General features: G+C 38.3%; 2 protein-coding genes and 2 long non-coding RNA genes across 10 annotated transcripts in view; all 4 read right to left on the bottom strand.

Annotated features, from left to right (window-relative positions):
• Window positions 1-20,027, bottom strand: part of LOC108057461 (cubilin) — a 48,255-nt gene that overhangs the window by 13,431 nt on the left and 14,797 nt on the right. Inside the window, exon 4 of one of the 7 annotated variants that reach the window (XM_070217867.1) lies at window positions 5,527-5,553. The exons of 5 other annotated variants lie outside the window; for them this stretch is intronic. In XM_070217867.1, the coding sequence (XP_070073968.1) occupies window positions 5,527-5,553 (27 nt within the window). Of the gene's footprint in view, window positions 1-5,526; window positions 5,554-9,678; window positions 9,809-20,027 lie in introns of those variants that run through there. One more of the 7 variants, XM_070217868.1, reaches the window with a different exon arrangement.
• Window positions 1,581-2,509, bottom strand: LOC138913430 (uncharacterized). The gene is made up of 3 exons (XR_011419173.1): window positions 2,478-2,509; window positions 2,188-2,263; window positions 1,581-1,736 (listed from the first exon to the last, which is right to left on the bottom strand). It is a non-coding gene; the product is annotated as an uncharacterized lncRNA (long non-coding RNA).
• On the bottom strand, window positions 2,805-4,625 carry LOC123003044 (uncharacterized). Its single transcript, XR_006412375.2, has 4 exons — window positions 4,508-4,625; window positions 3,898-4,455; window positions 3,220-3,845; window positions 2,805-3,159 (listed from the first exon to the last, which is right to left on the bottom strand). It is a non-coding gene; the product is annotated as an uncharacterized lncRNA (long non-coding RNA).
• Window positions 11,001-11,111, bottom strand: LOC108057466 (uncharacterized). The gene has a single exon (XM_070217870.1). It carries the CDS (start codon window positions 11,109-11,111, stop codon window positions 11,001-11,003), a length of 111 nt encoding a protein of 36 aa, XP_070073971.1.

Genomic DNA, 20,027 nt, shown 5'->3' with positions numbered 1-20,027 from the left:
CACCACAAGCTCCGTAGATAAAGCTACGGCATTGTTTTTCGGCGGAAACGTAATACTACATGGTGAGTTGTGACGAACAGGTTATTCCGTATGAATAACCACTTCTTTGAATTCTCGAGAATTTAATTCTCTTTAACGAATTGATCGCTCCACTGAATTATTTTCACACTGAGGGAAATTGAAATTACAAATTCAATGCCGAAGAAATTAAATGGAAAGAGCTTTACTTTTTTGAAATATTTATTTTCACAGCTCCGAGTTTAGTTTATCTTCCGATTGTACTCTGCACATTTTCACTTACTCATCAACACTGTCTAAGTAAATCTAAAGCCCTAAGATTAACTTTTCGAGTGGGTTTAGTGAAACTTTGCCAACTTTCATTTAGTTAAGGGAAAACTATGCAGTAACTAGAGTCATACGTTCGAGATGCTTTTCAAATCCAGACTTCCGTTATTGGGTGATTCCATTGCGACACTTTTGTCGCCCTTCTGCACATACAATCTTTAGTGGCTCTGTCTGTCTACTGGGCTAAAACCCCCACCCCACCTCGTGTCACCTGATCCCGCCTCCTGCTGCTGCTGCTGTCTGCCTGGGTTTCCTGCTCGAGTACACACTTCTTGAAAATTTAATGGCTGCCACTGCTGTTGGCACTTACACCGCCACCCGCAGTGCCCTTAACCACTCCCCCGAACACCTCTCTTCGCACCCAAAAACCAGTCGACCACAGACTCATTCTACGTCTCCATTTCCAACCCCCACCTGGAATCCCCTCTGACACCTTCCGTGGAGGAGCTCATGTTACAGACAATTTTCGTTAAATTTACAAGTAACACCGCTCGCCAAATACCAGGCCCAAACCACTGCGCCTTATGTTGTTTTATTGGTGCCTGGCATGCCGTTCTGATACTACAGCATACTGAGAGAAAATACTGCCGAAAGCTTTGCGAATGACAGGCAGGAGTCTTTAATGTTTTATCAGGCTTTGCTGATTTGACACTTTTTATTTTTGACAAGGTTCCTTCGCTATTTTCCCTTGTCACTCTAACATTTTCCTATTTCTGCTTGTCAAAACATTGTGCCAAGTAGTTTTCATGAGCATTTGGTATTGTCTTAATTTATCATTTGTTCTTCAAAGAAAGAAATCACAGGCTTTCTTACATTTGGAAAACATTATTTGGAATTTTTTATTTGGTTTTTTAATTGCAAAGTATTGTTTGTCACCTGTCCTTCCCCTGTCTTAATTTTTTCCAAACACATTTCGTGTCACATTTGGTCTTTGAATCAAATCGGTTGTCGTTTCCACCACATCCTCCGTAAATAAATTTAACACATCTTTTTTCGTGGGAAACGTAAGACCAACTGGGCATATAAGCACGACAGCTTTTTCCATCAATATCATTTTTAAAAGGAGGTTGATGACAGATTTCTTAAAAATTTAAATGAATAAAATTAAGAACAATAAAATGAATTTAAAATATCACTTTTCCGAGCCAACGAATTTCCCACATATTAAGAAATAATATTTCTTGAAGGGAAGTTTTATATTAACACTGAAACCCTAAAAATAAAATGTAACTTGGTTTTTTCTTTTGCATATTTTATTTATTTAAATTTAAAACATTTAACACTGAACATTTAAACAATTTTAAATAACACATTTTTGACTTAAGAAAACATTATTATAACCAAATATGTAGTTGCAGGCATAAAAAATTATTTTCTTCGGCTTTCCTCATCTGGAAAAAAAGAGTTATTGGGATATCAATGATTTGTTTTTAGATAAGAATAGATGTTTTTAGATAATAGATAATAATGTAATGTTAATAATAGCCAAAATACAAACACGTTGGTCAGACGACCGAGAGAGGAGCAAGACAGGTAGAAAATGAAGAAGGAAGGGTTGAAAATCGAATTTCAGAGAGAGAGAGGCACGGGAGAGACACGTACATACATACATATATATTTACATACAGTCCTTTGCGCGAAGGAATGTAAGCAGGGCAGATCGTGTCAGTTTTAAGAAGGAGAAGAGAGAAACGTCGCGACGCGTAGGTCAAGCGAGCGAGAGAGAGGAGCAGAATATGAAAGGGTTGAAAATCGGGTTTCAGATCGGGTGAGCCGCGTACATGCATAGATATTTACATGCATACATAAGTATGTCAAACAAATACAACATATTTTTCTTACCTTAGAATGTTTTAAAACAAAATTACAGCTTCGCTAAACAAATTATTTGGCTGATGCAACTGCAGGTATTTTCACTCTGAAAAATAAATAAAATGCGAGTAATAAGATAAAGTTATTATAGAACTCTACACCCACAGATTTATATACAAATGTATGTATGTACGTAGCTCTTAGCTAAAAAACCATTCAACTAAATTGGTATACGCTTGGTAAAGAGATTTGAAATTTATCCTTTAATTACATACATACAATTGTACGCCCGCTATACAAAAAATTATATATTTACATACCTTTGAATATTTGGAAAAAGGCTTAACCTCTTGGCGAAGAGCACCAGAACCAAGATCATTAGCTTCATGGTGAAAAAATCTAGAACTGCTAGTTTGGGCAAAAAAAAACCTAACTAAAACAACGCGTGTTGAGTAATTAATTCCTATATAATTACAATTTACAACCTATTAATTATGATAAAATTGAGATTTCACAGTGTTAATTGAAAACCAACTCTGAGAAATTATAATGTAATTTGTCAAGCAATTGCGGAAAAATATCATTGCCTTATAGGTCGAAGGTCGAAGATCCATCTACGAACATGTAAATATAAAAGTAAATATAAGTAAATATAAAACAATATTATTTGATTTATTTTCAATATGATTTCAAGCTTCATTTCACTCAGTTCTGTGAAACAAAATGATTTCGTTTTCACCACAGCCTCCGAAGATAAATCTAACACATTTATTTTGTTGATTTTTATTGTTTGTCACCTGCCCTTCCACAGTACTAATTTTGTCCAAACACAAGTCATGTCACATTTTGTCTTTGAATCAAATCGGTTGCCGTTTGCACCACATCCTCCGTAGATAAATTTAATACATTTTTTTTTGCGGGGAACGTAGGACCAACTGGGCCTCTTAGTTTGACAGGGTTTTCCATCAATATAATTTTTAGAAGGAGGTTGAAAACAGATTTCTAAAAAAATTCAAAATTCAAAACAAAATTAATATCGATCAAATGAATGAAAAATATCACTTTTCCGAGACAACGAATTGCCCACATGGGCGAAGAGCATAAGAACCAAGATCATCAGCTTCATAGTGAAAAAATCTAGAACTGCTGGTTTAGGCAAAAAAAAACCTTAGCTAAAACAACCCGGCCTGAGTATTTTATGCCCATATCATAGTAATTTACAACACGTAAATTAGGATGACATTTAGATTTCACAGCGATAATTAAAAACTAATTCTGTGAAACTATTGTGAAATGTCTAATGCGATCGGGGGATATATAATTGGCTAACAGGAGAAAAAGCTCAACCTACGGACATGTATTTAAAAAAATAATAAAGTTAAACGATACAAGAAATATAAAATCTCTTCTTACAAGTAAAATATTTTATTCTGAAGTTGGACTTTCTCGGAGTAAATATAAAACAAAATGATTTGATTTATTTGAATAGGATTTTCTTATTCATTTCTTTTCCAAACATTTCTCTTCACAAATCTTCTGTGATAGGAAATGATTTTCGTTTTCACCACAGCCTGCAAAGATAAATCTAACACATTTCTTTTCGGCGGAAACGTAAGACCACCTGTGCGTATAAGCGTGACAGGTTAGCCCATTAACGTCATTTTTAAACGGAACTTGACCACAGATTTCTATAATAATTAGATTTATATAATTATGTATAACCAAATTAACATGAAGTACCATTTTTCAGTGCCCATGAATTGACCACATAGGCAACAAGCACAACCAAGATGATCAGCTTCATGGTGAAAAAAATGTAGAAGTGTTAGCTAGTTTAGACAAGAAAAACCTGAGCTAAAACAACACGAGTTGAGCTATTTATTCCCATATCATTACCATATCGGTATAAATGGTGAGGAAATTAAGATTTCACAGAGCTAATTGAGAACCGACAACAATAACAACTTTAATGTACATATTGAAATCGGGATAAATATAGTTTTGACTAATATAGAAGATCAACAGCTAGAAAAAATCACTTTCCTTTTAAAATGTAATACTTAAAAAACTCTAGCTGCTTTATACTTTTGTCAGAACAAATAAAACGAAACATTTTTTATTTCATTTCACTTCTTTACACACTTGTCTTCACAAGCTTTCTTTGAACCGAAATTATTTTCGTTTCCACCACAGCCTCCGTAATTAAATTTAATGCATTTATTAAAGATGGGAAGAAAGACCATCTGATCATTTTTGCATAACAACGACCATCCTTAGCCCAAAGTTGACTACAGATTTCTACAAAAATTAGTTAAATTATTTAGGAACTGTTAAATAAATATAAAAATACCATTTTTCAAAGCCAACGAGTTGGCCACAAAGGCGACAAGCACAAGAATCAAAATCATCAGCTTCATGGTGGAAAATATTTAGAAGTGGATAACTAAAGCTAATAGATCCGTGCCAAGTCTTTTATACCCATATCATTACAACTTACAACCTCTTAATTAAGAAGAAATTACGATTTCACGGAATTTATTTTATTTTAATGTAATTTAAACATCCATCTTAGACACCATGTAAAAGTAAGCCTCATATTTCCTCAGTGTATCATATCTGGCTGCTATAACCACAGCCAGATGGGGAAATAGCAACAACGGTGGCAACAACACCGACAACAGTAACAGCAATTAAAGTGGATTTTCATGAAAATGAGTTTTCCTAATAGTTTATTCCAGGCCGAAAAATAAAATCATGGCGATAAAGCGCGTTGATTAAGACGAAGGCAGGTGAGAGGCGATGGCCAGGACGATGATGAGTTTCTAAGGCTATGGAGGATGGGGATCCTAGACACACAGCTGCCGCTTAAGTCCCGGTGGTGGATTTTGGTTTTGGTTCTGGTTTTCGGGGGGCCTGGTTAGATGCCTGGCATAATTATGCATATTATGTTGCAGGGTCTTAAGTGCATATTTGTGTTGGCTATTAGGTAAATTGAGTCTAATTTATTGCCAATTAGTAGGGTGATTAAATTCAAGTGATTATCTTGGAGTTTATTAATGACTTTGGCGAGTGGGTTAAATTCATAATTAATATCACGCATACGCCCCAGTGGCTCACACAGAAACCTCCGAGACACTCTCGTGGTCAAAGTTATTCCCAACTTTTGGTCAACTTTATAGTGGATATGAAATCTCTTTTGACCCCAAACTCTTTTGCATTTATTTATGCACTTTGCGGTGGCCCCTGAGAACTCGAACTCGATAACTGCAATTGAGGCTCGCTTCAACTTTGAACTTTTGACTACGTCGAACCAAGAACTTTTATATCGGTAAGTGGCAAATAATAAAATTGCCTGTGGCAGCTACTCACGCTTTTGATTGACTTTTGCGAACGTACCTGCAACGAAAATAAGATAGAAAAGAGTCAATATGAATTAAGTGTTTCTTGGAACTCGAAAAATCTTATTTGGATTAAGGATTAATAATATAAAAAAATAATATTTCATTATCAATTCCTCATAATTTATTTATTACAGTTTAGAAACTAGTTCCTTCTTATCTGTAAGACCATTAAATTATTTTTCCCTGTCATAATCCCGATTAAATGTTGAAGTATAAAGGTGCTGCCTACATATATCCTACATCCTTTCAGGGGTTAATGAGGGGTGGCAATTAAATGACCCGAGAAGAAGGGGAAAATTGACATAATGAAAGTGCCAGCGGCAGTCAAAGAGATTGGGGGACACGGATAAGAACACCGACTGCCACTCGAGCATCCTTGAGTGTCCTGCCGGCACTGGCGATTCCAAAGATACAATGCAATATCACCAGCAGCCAGTCCTGTGGCCATGGCACGGAAAAGAAAGAAAGGAACGGCGAAAGGACTCAATTCAATAAGCGCCATATTATGCTGTCTAGTCGGGTTTCTGCTGAAGCACCTCGTGTTGCATGCCGCTAATCAATCATGGCGTGGCATCCTCGCTTGGTGCAGCCAGCCAACCAACCAACCAGCTAGTCTTCTTCCAGCAGCTGCCTTCAATGGGCAATTATTGATTGATGCCAAGTGCACATCGCTGGCGGGGGTTTCGATTGGTTGCAGCAGCAGCATGAGGATGGTGTTCTGTGTTCTGCCTCTGAAGTGGCCCGTAACCCTGATCTAGTGCCCCTTTTCTGCAGCATCTGCTGTCAATGTTAAGATTTTAGACATTGAAATTATTCCTTTGCGGCGCCTGCGAAGCTTAAAGTTTTAATTTGTTGTTTCTGTGTGCCAAGTTTCGTGTCGGTTTGCCATTCCGAGTGCAGAGCACTTCATTGGCTTCTCTTTTTCTGTGTGGTCTGTGTGGGGTTTTTGCGGCACTGGACCTTATTATTTTATTTTTTGGATAACTTTTCCTAGGTCTTCTGGCGGCAGGGCTTTACTTTTAACTTGAAAGAAATAAATACATTTTATAGTATTTTTCATAATTGCAAGTCAATGTGTTGTTGGTCCCCAAAAAGTATGCTAAAGCAAATTATTTTCCACAGATTTTCTGGAAAAAACGTGTTCTGCATACTTAAGGCCACAGAAACCAAACAAATTTATTTAAATGAGTCAGGAAAATTAAGTGGAAATGCGTGTGCCATAGGAGGTCCTCATTGTGTGTGTGGGAAATGAACAAAATACGCGAGATGTAGATAAGTCGAAAGCGGGGCAAATTTTAATGCCGCTCCAGCAAACCTTAGACAAATAAAACTATAAATATAAACGTCGAGGGGAATGGCGCAGGGAATGTATTTACATAAGTGCCCTGTGACTGGCGCACGTGTTTGATATTTCCTTTAGTTTTATGTCAGACAATGTCAAACCCACCCACACATCCGCCCCGTTGATAATTCAATAAACTAAACAAGATTCTGTGGGAGATTTATGGGTATGCTGAACTCGAACCCGAATGCGATGCCGGAACCCGACTTTCGGGAGTTGAAACTGCTCGGGGCGGTTTATAAATCTTCATTTCAGCACAAAGACACACACCGAAGCACTGCCTTATTAAAATGCCATTTTAGAGTGGGGGAAACTGGGCGCGGCTGGTTCATAAATTGCCAACACTTATGCTCAATAAATGGCCATAAATCTGGGACCGACTCGCTGGCGGCATTAAAATGCGTAGCGACACGGCCAAAATGGAAGAGGAAACAAAAACATCAGGAACAGGAGCTACAAAAAGTAGCACACAGCTGGAATATGCCACAGATGAAAAATATGCCCATTGTGTGTTGTGCCAAATCTCTGTTTGTTGTCGAATCATTTTCCACGGCTGTAATTTGGTTTTAAAAACCTTAACATTTGTTACATCCTGGCAACGGTTTCTGGTGTGTTCTTAACGTGCTCACATTAAGTTGATGGCCTAGCCAGCTTGAGGCTGGCTAAATTGATTAATTGACAGTTGACTCAGCGCGTCTTTGCTAGTCCACTTTTCGGCCATGACTTGTGCGAAAATCCTCCGTCTTCCCAGAAAAAACCTAGCCAGCCAATTGGTTTTGCTACATTTCACAAAACTGCATTAAACTTCGTATCATTAGGCAGCAGTTTATTTCCCACCCTCCATTTCGTCCTTAGTCCTTGGGCAGGACTCGTCCTTCTTTCTAATATTGCCACCATTAGCTGGACATCTTCTATCTGCGCTTTACACTTCGCTGACTGCCGACTGCCGACTGCAATTCTTGGAGCTATCTGGCTGCCATTGTAAGGCGTTCATCATGCAAATGTAAGCGAAAATAATAAGATAGTTCTACTTATGGGCAATCATCGAGAGGGGAAAAAGGGCAGATAACATAAAAATGGCATTTTAATATAGCTATTTCCATATTTTTCACTGTCAAAATGAATTAAATATGCTAATTAAGTTAATACTCTTGTTTTTTTTTTTCCATTTACGTTTATAGTTTTTTTATGTTTAAATAGAATAAATGCATTTATTTCTTTTTCTTAGTTTTTGTTCCATTTTTTTAATCTGTCAAAATGTATTAAATATGCTATTTAAGTTATTTAAATATTCTTAGTTTCTTGTTTATTTAGTTTTTATACGTTTTTTGATAATTAAAGATAATTATATATTATATATATTTTAATTTAAAATACATTTATTCCCCTTAAATTTAAGCTATCAAAACATATTAAATATGCTAATTATGTTTAAAAATTCTCAGATTTTTCAATTAGTTTTTTGATATTTTAATAGAATACTATATTCAGTTTAAAAAATATTCTTATTTATTTAAATACATTTATTCCCTGTGTAGACATCCTACTTAAATATGTTGTCGTTTAGTTGGCTGTGTGTTTCCCCGTTCTTGTGTGTTTTAGTTTGGCTTTCGATTTCGACTTTCTAATTGAGCAATTTCCTTCGGATAATTGCTTTTGCGCACTGTCGCATTCGGATTTGAGTTTGGACTTGGATTCAGATTCACATTTCGATTGAGATTCACTTCCGCGCCCTCTGAATCCCGCCCACTAATGCCAGGCCCATGGAATTGGACAATTAATTTGTGTTGTTAGCAATAGCAATTCATAAACAAACAATTTGAAATTGAAAGGAGCGGGCCATTTGCATAATGCTGACTAAGTGGGAAACCAGATGGAACTCTCGAGCACTTTGAGCATTTCCAGAAGCGGATGCAGCTCAAACGCCCTCCACACACACCTCAAATACACCTCAAAAACACACACACATGTGAAACTGTTGATATGCAAACGCAGTCATAAAACGTGACATTTGCCGTCAGCTTCAATTTGGCCAAGGCATTGAATGGCCATAAAGTGTGCGAGTGTGTGTTGTGGCCTTTCCCTGGCAAAAAGGTAGCAGAAATTCAAAATGAAACGTAATTTGCATATGAAGGAGGGGGCGGAGGCATGTTCAAGCTGCTTCGGGGCGGCTTTTTATGCACACCCAGAACCCAGATACACGAGAATCAAGTGGGTAAAGTCGACAGAGCCAAAAGGTAAAGGTGGAACTTGGCCTAATCTGCATAATAATAAACCACACAAACGCAAAACATGAAAACACACATAAATTGCCACCACCAAACGCAAGTTGGCCCACTTTTTGCCATATTTAATGCTGTGTAAATTGAATTTCCATCACTTTATGATTACTTGATGCGGACTGAGGTGGAAATATTCATCAAGTTGACTTTTTGTTCAGCATCCTGGGGTTTTCTACGACTTATTTTCCCAAGTCCCAATCCCCTAGGAACGGATCCATCGTCACTCCAAACTATAAATGACTTCCGGACAACTCTGAATGCTGTATTCTGTATTCCAGATCCTGGATTGCAGTTGCCCAAGTAACTGAGCATATCAATTTTAATCAAATTGACAGGACTCTGTGGCAATGAAACTTTATTGCCCACCCTTTAGGTGTCCTTAAACCTTAAGCGGTCCTTGGGCATTTAAATAAAATCTATTGAGACCTTTTTTGGCGTTGGAAAACTGCACGAAAAGCCATTATTTATTATATTAATATGTTTTTATTCAGCTTACCTTTCTCTCTTTTCCCACACTGTCCATTGTTGTTGATGTTTATATTTAATTAATGTATTAATTTATGCGCCACGCGTTGATCATTTGTTGAATATTGTGTTTGCAGACTCTGGCATTTGCATTGATTAAAATTGAATTGAGTTGAATTGAGTGGAAGTTCTTTTTTTTTTTATTATTATCGTTTACAGCGCACGTACGTTTTGCGTTGAATTGATTTAATTGGAGTAGTTGTGGGTGTTGGGGTTTAATTAAATTACAGTTTATTGGTTTTTAAGGTATAATTTTTCATTTGATTTCAAGTAAGTAAGTTCCATAGTTGATAACAGCTTATGTTGGCTACATCTAGGTACACGTACACGTAAAACTTATCCAAAAGTTGTTTTGTTTGATATATAAAATGCATATCTCCGCTATATAATTCATATCTCCCGTATGTTATTAGGTATATCTATGCTCCAGTTCCTGCTAAATCCCATTTGGGCCTTGAGCCTCCTTTACTGTGCAATTAACAAGTGCAATTGCTGGCATCATTCCGACTTGATATGATCTTACGGTATAATAAACAATTGAGCTCTCCAGTTTCAATCCCTATTGTCCTGATCCTTCCTTTGCTTCCCTTCTTTTTTCTGGGTTTTTCATCGCTCATCAATTTTGACATCGCTGGACTTTTAATGTAAACTTATTCCACTTTCGTGTGTGTATGCATGTGTATATACGTTGTATTCAACATCAATAAAACATCAATAAAAATCGGTTTGTTAACAACACTTTTATAAAAAAGAACGCAACGTTACGACGGTTGGGTTACACATATATCATATATATCCATATATAAGTACGTAAGTCTGTCTAGATATCTATATATTTGGTTTGTATTCATAGATTGTGTGTCTATATAATATATACATTTATATTAACAACACTTAACACACAGAAATGCTACATGAAGATGTGTGTGTTTCCTCGGGATGCGGAATGTTCAAAAATGTAGAGTAGCTCCTTTTGTGTTGGGTGTTTTCTTGTTTTCTTGATTTCTCGATTGATTTTTGCTTCACAAATTCTAAAAATTTCACATCACAGCCAATGGATACTGACGATGGGACGCATTTCCTCCACTCCTGATTCTCCTCCTGCCTCTTCGGTTTCCTCTGCTAATTTTCTGCCGGTTGGAAATGATGCTGATTTTGATTTTGATGATTTTGCGGATGCTGCAGATGCTGATGAGGTGGCAACGATTTTTTGCTGGCGGCCCCAGCAAACTAACAATTTGGGGGCCTCTGTTATCCATCTGGGAAGTTGCCTGGTCCCAGCTGGAGCATGTCTCATTTGGGCTCCTCAATCGTCTGGCCAACGACTATGATGATCACAATGAAGACGGCCAGCAGGACGAGGATGCAGCAGATGGCCACGGCCACCATGGCGCTGTTACTCATGCGGGGACTGTTTGCTCCCTTAGCGGCTCACTTTTGGAATGGAATCGATGGGTTTTTGTTGCCTGAATGGTTTTTTTTTGGGAGAGAAAGTGAAGTGGGAATTTGCATATTGACACTGACTGCGATTGAGATTGCCTGGCTGTGTGTGCACAGTTGAGATTATCGCTCGATCCACTGGGCCATCGCTTGTCATAAATCCCCCGACTCCCTCGACTGGCATTGACAAATGCCGTAACCACCTATCACCCACTGCGAACCACCCACACAAACAAATTGCCTGCCATAAATTGCGAGGGCTGCCCATCAGCCGCTCGACTGTGCATGAAATGCCCGACAGCCTGTGGACAGCCCAAAACTTGTCGCCTCCAGTGCGTATGTGTGATATCGCCCATGTCCCCTTTCCCATTTTCCTCCCATTACACCACCCACGCACTTCATCAAGAGTGTCCCCCGTCCATCGAGTGGGAATTTTTGCCCCAAAAATCACAACCCATAAGGGCGAGTCCTTTGTCTGCTACTGACACATGATTAATGCTGTCCGGCCGAACAGGAGAGTGGGGGTCCTTGCTGCACTTCCAGCCAGCTGAATGCAATTTCAAGTGTCTATTATCCTGTCTAATAGCTGCTGAGCTGTGCTGCTCATCTCCCGTCGTCCTGACGATAATTGCCTTATATAGTGCATTATGAGTCCTGACATGGCAGCTATGGACACACGACACGTATACTTAATTATCGCCGCTGTGCGCCACTGCCACTCCACAACGGGGGCGAAAATTCAATTACATCGAAACAAAACTTGACAGGCCGTCCATTCGATTCATTGAAAAGTGAAAATAAAACATATAAATAATATCGAATTGATTGTGTAAAGGTTTTGTGTGCGATAGAAGAATTTTAATACTCTCAGGGCGGTTTTATCGTCCATTTGTTCAATTTAAAATAGAGTATAAACCTCGAAATCGTATGGGAAATCAGAGTTTTAAGGTTCCTTTAAATTTAACAGGCGGACGAGAAAAAGGAAAAACGTAAAGTGAATTTGCTATGTTAATAATAGCTTTATTATGGATTAAAAAGTCAAAAAAATTATATTAAATCCAAGAAATTAAATTTTCTAATTATTGTACTTTTTATAGTAAATCTTGTTTGATAAGCTAGTCATAAAATACATTTAACACTTATTTTACTTTCAAAAAGCCTTCAAGCAAACCGAAATATCGAGTGTCGTTAAAAGAGTATAAAAGCATCAAATAAATGTTCACTTTTTCGCTGCCTTCTTTTTTGCGAAAGTGAAAATGGCTGGAAACAAAACAGGAACCGACGGGCTGCACAACAACCGCTAGGAACTTTTGATAAGTTTTTGCAGTGCCAAATGGAAGGTGAACGGAATGGAATATAAAAACTAATGCAGACCCAGTTCTCGGCCAAATGGCCACAGCTGCTGTCAGTCGTTATCAATGGCAACACGAATTCAATTCACAGCGAACACAACGAAGGGGCCAAAAGGACAACAACAAAGTCGGAGGAGGACTTAAAAGGATGACGGGAGGTGGAGGCTTAAACTAGGGAGTCCACTTGCTGCCCAAACAGCCTTTTAATTAAGCCGCTCACGCAAATAATTTGCCCTTCTTGGCCATCACAAGCAGGTCCTGTCAATGTCGGTGGCACTTCGCATTTTTCCATTTGATTTCGCCGCACTTAGTGGCTTCCCCGCTGAGCGAATTCTTTTACAAAAGGCTTGGCCATTTAAATATTTATTCTTATTTATTTGGGCCCATTTGTCTGCGCTGGGAGTGCGTTTAAAAAAGCCCTAAGTAAACCTGGAACTAACTGGCTTTTTGGCCTTTATTACGCCTCGTTTTCGTGACTCAATTGCTCTTTGCTGCTGTCCCTTTGAATTGGTCAATTAATATTAATGAAATGCCCGTCTTTCGCTGCTCCGCCCCCTCAAACCCATTTTACCTGCATAAATTATGCTTTCCTGTCTGCCTCTTTTATGCACACACACATGTAATTTGGCCCACAAAAAAGGCGGTTGCCAAAAAACTTAAAATTACCCATACCATTTTGCCAACAGGCGAATTATGTTGTAATAAGTCAATTTATCAGTTTATTTTTAGCTTACACATGTAAGCCGCGGGCGCATCAATCAAATTATGTTTGCCAAGCGGCAGGCGTAAAATTAAATGAAATGCAGCCCGGCCAACGAGTCGTATCCGCAACGTGGCTGAGTACTTGTGTTTTATAGCCGACGATAAAATGCCAAAATGATATATATTATACATTTGTTTATGGTCGGCGTTTTTTGCTATATATATTCCTGAATATTCGTGGGCTGTCCGAAGTCCCTTGAAAAGATTTACAACACATTGCACTGACACATATTGTTTGGTCCGTCCGTCGGGCTTCTCTTTGTCTATGAGTCTTAATTAAATTAGCGCCAGAAGGCGACGAGCCACAAACACAGATAAACGGCGGAGGCCAAGATGACAGGATACCAGCCCCTCATATCAGCCAAACGAAACAAAGGAAACGCCGAGGAAAGGCGCTTGTCACACACACACACTGTTGAGATGTTGTGAAATAAAATAAATTTTTGCAATTTCGTAAGTTTTATGCGCACATTTGCAAAATTTGTTTATGCTGGCAAAAGATGGGAAAGGAAAGGACTGTGTGAGCGGAGGGTGAGAGGTCATAGAACAAATGGGCCATGACGTGGGTGGGAAAATATGGAAAGAAAGGGGTGGAGGGGGTGGAGCCGCCCCCTGGAGTGCGTAAGCATCGCCCATCGTCGACTGCCAGTGACGTTGGCAACATTTCTGCGTGCTCTCGTGTGCGCTGGCACATAAATTCAATTTGTTTCGCCAGCGAATCGTTGAAGGGTTAACGTTAGGCCCAGGCTATGCAAAAAACCAGAAAAAAATACAGAAGAACAAAATTATGGAAAATTGCACGGGTCGAGGGGGATAAGAAAAAAACGTTTATGAAATTGCATGCAGAATTAAAGCCGCCAGGCGAATGCCGAGCGAATCCTTTATCCTTTGTCAAGTTCAACTGCACGGCGCGACCTTGGCAGAAGCGACCGACTCAAGGAGTCCTCTCCGCCGAGTGCCGAGTGCCTAGTGCCGAATGCCGTGTGTTTTGTGGGCTTTTTGTGTGTGTGTTGTCGGGACAATAGCCGCATAAATGCTCGAGCAGTGCTTTAAGGCTGTCGCCCGTGTTGTTGCGCTGTCTTGCGATGTCAAAAGTCAAAAGTGCATTAAAATAATTGCACTTGTTTAGGCGTCACTTGGCAACCACCAGCGAGCGGTTCTGATTTATAAGAGCACAGCTCCAAACATTTCGATACAGATGAAAATAATTGACCACGAAACCTACTATTAATCAAAGTAATTGCATTCGGAAAAAACAATGCAATGTGGTTTTAGACAATTTTTTCTTAATTAATAAAACTATTTTTATTGTCTAACAAATTATGTTTATTTAGACAAGATCTCTTTTATTTTTGAAGTTTAATGATTATGAGCTATGTACTTTAAATTGGTATTAATAGAGAGATGCTTTCTTAAAGTAGACAAAAATAAATTAAGGAGTATGTTTAAAATTTCAACTATAACAACTTATAACTTTATTATTTTAAATTAATTTAACATTACTTTTATGATAAACTATAACGTATCCCACTCACAATTAATTTATTTTTTGAAGAGCAAATAAAAAGGCATATATTATCTGAAATCTGCATCTCTTTGATGCTCTAAATGGAAAATATAATAAAAGAAGCATTTGTTTTCTGCATCTTTTTCTTGGAAATACGATCTTAGAGTTTTTCCCGGTGTCCGTGTGAGGCTCACGTTTCCGCCTTCAACTGCACTTAAACTTGATTTCTGTGTATCCTTTGTCTTAGTTCCTTGGACAAGCGTCTGGGCCTCATTGTATCCCCCATGAATGGTGGATTTATACTCGCATGCAGGCGAGTGAGTGTGTGTGTGTGCTAGTGAGAGTGTGGGTGTAACCTCGACACAGTAGCTTGTGGGTGGCCTTCTTTTGGCCCGCTTCCTTACCCAGCTTGTTGCATGTTTCACGTTGGCTTTTATGGGGGAGATTTTTAAAGCTTACACAAAGATGCTCGCCTCCCGTTTGTCCTGTTTTTTATATATTCACGTATCACAAAGGAGATATTTTAATATACCAAGGAACGTGCGACAGAGATTAATGAAATTCCCGCCTTAAAGCCTCATCTTTCTGGCTAAGTGAATTCATTTCCCATAGATATTCTGATGCGGAAACAATGCTAATTTGTAAGCAAACGAAATATTTCGCGTTTACCAGTATGAAATGAAGATTCCCGGAAATATTGAAAATTCAAATTGGGTAATCAGCCATAAGGCCCATTTGCGTTGAGTTCTGTTTTGCCAATGCCATTAGAAATTAGGAATTCGCGAATACCGCTGACTCGGGCCATTTGAATTGGCTTCCTGTTGGGGTTTATTTGGCTCTCGCAGCCTCTGTTTATTTATAATTCGATTGGAAATGTGTCGGGCCAAAGAAGTTCATTTGGATGGCGCCACCTCATCGCCATCATCATCATCCTCATCGCATTTTATGACCATTTGCGGTTTGTTTATCTTGCTGTGTTTAGCTTAATTACCGTGGCATTTCATTCATATTTAATGTATCGGAAAGTTCTGCCAGCCCACACAGAAACTCAATCGAATCGCTCTTTGAGTGCTCGGTTAATGATTTTTATTGAAATCGAAATCGTAGCATAGTTTTCGCTTGGCTTCCCCAAGGCCCATAAATTCATAATGCAAGGGGAAACTTTGGATGGCTGGCTATTTGCTCCATCCAGATTGATTAGAAGATTGATGGACTGACCAACTGACTGGGCGGCTGCAGCTAAGTGAGAATGACTTCAAGTTTGTGAACTACTCGTAATTGATTGGCTCAGCCAGTTTTTATTAGTTTCTATTCGAGGGGCCAGCTAAAAGGTTTGCGAATATTGTTTGATCGCATGCTGCATAAATTATGGCCCCCTTTTTTAGCCAGTTAATGGAGTCTTAAAGCTCGTGAACCTTGTGCAAATTTAATTCCCGAGGTGGGACATCAAAAGACGGTCCCTTTTTAATCAGCAAACTCATTAGCATCGTCCGCTAACTAAATACAAATTAAAGAAACAGCATCCACAGCTGGCTCGTTTCGTTTTCCCCCTTTTCCCACGCTTTTCCCGACTGCTCCTGCTGGTTGCTAAAAAGTTTTTAGCCCAGCCGTCAAGTTGATGTAATGAAAAAGTTGCAGCATTTTTCTAACAATATTTTCCCAGCTCATATCACATGACGTGGACACGCAAAAAGCGAAAAGCTGCTGCTGCAGGAAGCCTTCAAAACAACAAGCACTCGGCACAGGGCGCTAATTAGTTTCGAGTTGGGGGCTTAAATAAAAAATGATTTAAAAAAAATACATGGCTCATACGCAACGTTGGCCCGCAGCTATGGGATATTATTATTATACGTTTTTGTTGGAAAATAGTAAAAACCGGAAACGGAACATAGGAGAAAGCAAAGAAAAATGTTTTTTTTTATTTCAAAAGCTAACACAAACAGAAATAAATAAACACTTTCAATGCAAACCGACCACGCCCTTCACCCATCACCGTTTCACGTAGTTTTCCTCGGGAAAAATCAGCCGGCGGGAAAATCGCTGGCAAAGCAAAAAATCCGAACAAAGGAGCAAAGGGAAACCGAAACCGTGTGAGCAACTCAACCAAGTTTAGCAGCCTGGAAGCGAATCCAGTGCAGCTCATTATAAAATAGCCAAAGTAAAAACCCCATTTTCGAACCAAGGGGCGGGTCAAAGGTGCCGACTCCTCACCCGAAATTCACTTTGAGATCCCAACAGGGAACAGAAATTTTAACGATGTATATAAAAACCCGGCGACGGCAAATGAATAAATAATTTATGCGTGAGGGTCCTAAACACTCGAGTGGCTGGCTGGCAACATTATTTGCAAAGTAACTGGGAACTCTTTATTTCTCTCGTTTTTTTTCCCAACATTTTCCACACGTAGCACATTTTATCTCTCTATTACCTGGCGGCAGTGGCTTGATTTAGTGGGCAGTGTCTCAGCTGGCAGAAAGGGTTGAGTTTTGCGAGTCCTTCCGCTGACTTTCCCCATGAGCTGCCCTGCCCGTTGGGTTATGTTTGCTTATCACCTGGTTGGCTACTCAAACAGAGTGAAAAACGATTGCGGCCCTCTGTTTGCACATTTGGCACGTTTCAATTTCGCAGCAATTGCCGAACTGCATGCAAATTGCAAGCTGAATTTTCCTTCCTTTTTTTTTTTGGAACGGCACTTAATCTTCTTGAGAATGGCAAAGGAGACTTGGCCGAAGTTCTTCCCAAGTTTCAAAAATGTTCAACAATTTTTGGTCGTCTTTAAAAAAATCCTTGAATACATTTCACTTTTTACAGCCTTTCTACAAAAGTGGAATTCACTTTGAATAATTATTTAGCATTTATAGAAAGTGTACATGCCTTAATATAAGTTATAGTGATACGTGAACAGAACTACAAATTTTAAAAAGAAAGTACCCACATTAAAAATAATTTACAGCTATATATCAAGTGGTTTGAATAACTATTTGGCATTATTAAAAAGTTTATAATGAAACGTGAAACAGAATATGCAACTGTTTATTAAAAATTAAAAATATTCCATTTTTTTTTTTAAAGCCATAAAATGTAAAAAAATATTTTAGTGCCTTTCACTCTAAATAATCCATTTGTATGAGTAATTTAATAAGAACAATCGTTGGTAATAACCTTTTTTAAATTTAATCGATTTAAAATGCTACCAAATTATGAGATGATCAATGGGTTTAGCTCCGTGCCAAATCAAAGTTGTCAGTTGTCAATGGCAGGCGTTGCACGGGCGGAAATTGGAAAGTTCGTCCAGACATTGACTCCAATTAAGCATCTGGCGAACAGGTGAAGAGATCCCGGACAAGATGTCATACCTGCCGTGGACACATTTCTATCGCCATCTCCTCTATTCTTCTAACCTTTCCACATTTATCCTCTGTGTGTGGGATTTTATTGCTGCATTGCAAACAATACGAGGGCCATGTTGTAAATCCCTCAACAATTGCCTGCCTCCAATTCGTTTTGTAACCTTTCGTTGCCCGGAATGCTCTCCTGTGCGTAAGGACGTTCCAAGGAAAGCACTCAGGGTTACCGATTAGGAATATACTCGTATGCGTAGCCATTGTGCCTGTGAACTAATAACGCATTTGTAAGGCTGCCTTTGAATAAGGAGTTCCCTCGAAGGGGAATTCATCTAAGGCACACTCACTCAATGCAAATAATATCCATTTCTTCGAATTGACAATATTTTAATGACAAATATACAGTTATTGTCGATTTCAAGAAATCTTATTCACATTCATAAAAAGTGAGAGGTGTAGATGCCATAACTTAATGAAATTGAATAGAAAAACAAGATTGTAATCAAGGCAATATTGTAAAAAGGGGAATATAAAAAATAATTTAAAGAACATGTTTGCTCATGAGATTTTTCCTTTTACAAAAGCCACTATATAGATTTCTCTAAAATACAATGGATAGGTATCCTTTGCTTTCCAAGGATTTATGGAGATTTTTCGATTAAAAAGAGATTTTGTTCATTCTTAAATATGCCATTTTAATTCTGGCAAATGATTCTTGAAACAATCTGCTTATTTTCCTCGATCACTGTGAAAACCCAACCACACTAAAATTATTTAAAAGCCCTAATATCTCAATTGTGCACCACAGCCAAGGCAATTTGAAAAGAGTATGAGTAAAAATCTGCCAAGTGGGCCACCCCTGTTCCGAAGGTCCGATTTTCATCGAACTTTTTTACTTTTCCGGTTCACAACGAAAATATAAGAACTTCATTTGAACGGTTTTGCGAAATTTTGAGTTTTACCGGAGTTATAGGGGTCAAAACATGGCATTTTTGACACTTTTTCGAAAAAGTTGCACTCAGTCATTAATTCATAACTTCGGAACGGTAAGAGATATCTTTATGATGTTTTCACTAATCGCTCAAGAATTATTATGGCTTTCCATAAAAAAATGTAAAAAAAAATTAAAATTTAGTTTTCATAAAAATAAATCAACATTTTTTTTTAGTTTTTATTTTTTTCAGTGTTCTTCACCAGCTATAGAGTTTAAAACCATTTGAAAATGAAGTTTGATTCATTACGAAAAAGATCAAAAAAAAAAAAGAGTGGCCCGGCCAAAGGTTTTTCGCAATATCGATTTGAAGAAGGGCGCACAGCGGATTCCCATACAAAACGACAAGAAGTGCCTCATTGACAGCTGCAGTCGGCTGACGCTACGCGCGCAACGGCATGTGTTGACCAGCCAATTTTCACGAGCAAGCCGTTTTTGTATGGAAAACCGCTGTGCGCCCTTCTTCAAATCGATATTGCGAAAAACCTTTGGCCGGGCCACTCTTTTTTTTTTTTGGATCTTTTTCGTAATGAATCAAACTTCATTTTCAAATGGTTTTAAACTCTATAGCTGGTGAAGAACACTGAAAAAAATAAAAACTAAAAAAAAATGTTGATTTATTTTTATGAAAACTAAATTTTAATTTTTTTTTACATTTTTTTCTGGAAAGCCATAATAATTCTTGAGCGATTAGTGAAAACATCATAAAGATATCTCTTACCGTTCCGAAGTTATGAATTAATGACTGAGTGCAACTTTTTCGAAAAAGTGTCAAAAATGCCATGTTTTGACCCCTATAACTCCGGTAAAACTCAAAATTTCGCAAAACCGTTCAAATGAAGTTCTTATATTTTCGTTGTGAACCGGAAAAGTAAAAAAGTTCGATGAAAATCGGACCTTCGGAACAGGGGTGGCCCACTTGGC

Source organism: Drosophila takahashii, chromosome 3R (assembly GCF_030179915.1).
Source record: "Drosophila takahashii strain IR98-3 E-12201 chromosome 3R, DtakHiC1v2, whole genome shotgun sequence".
In the NCBI taxonomy this organism is placed as follows: Eukaryota; Metazoa; Arthropoda; class Insecta; order Diptera; family Drosophilidae; genus Drosophila; species Drosophila takahashii.
Note: the sequence above shows the minus strand (reverse complement) of the source record. Positions and strands in the feature narration are given on the sequence as shown.

Bases quoted from the DNA above. Each gene is read 5' to 3' on its own strand.
- LOC108057466 (XM_070217870.1), bottom strand. From the start codon at position 11,111: ATGAGTAACAGCGCCATGGTGGCCGTGGCCATCTGCTGCATCCTCGTC.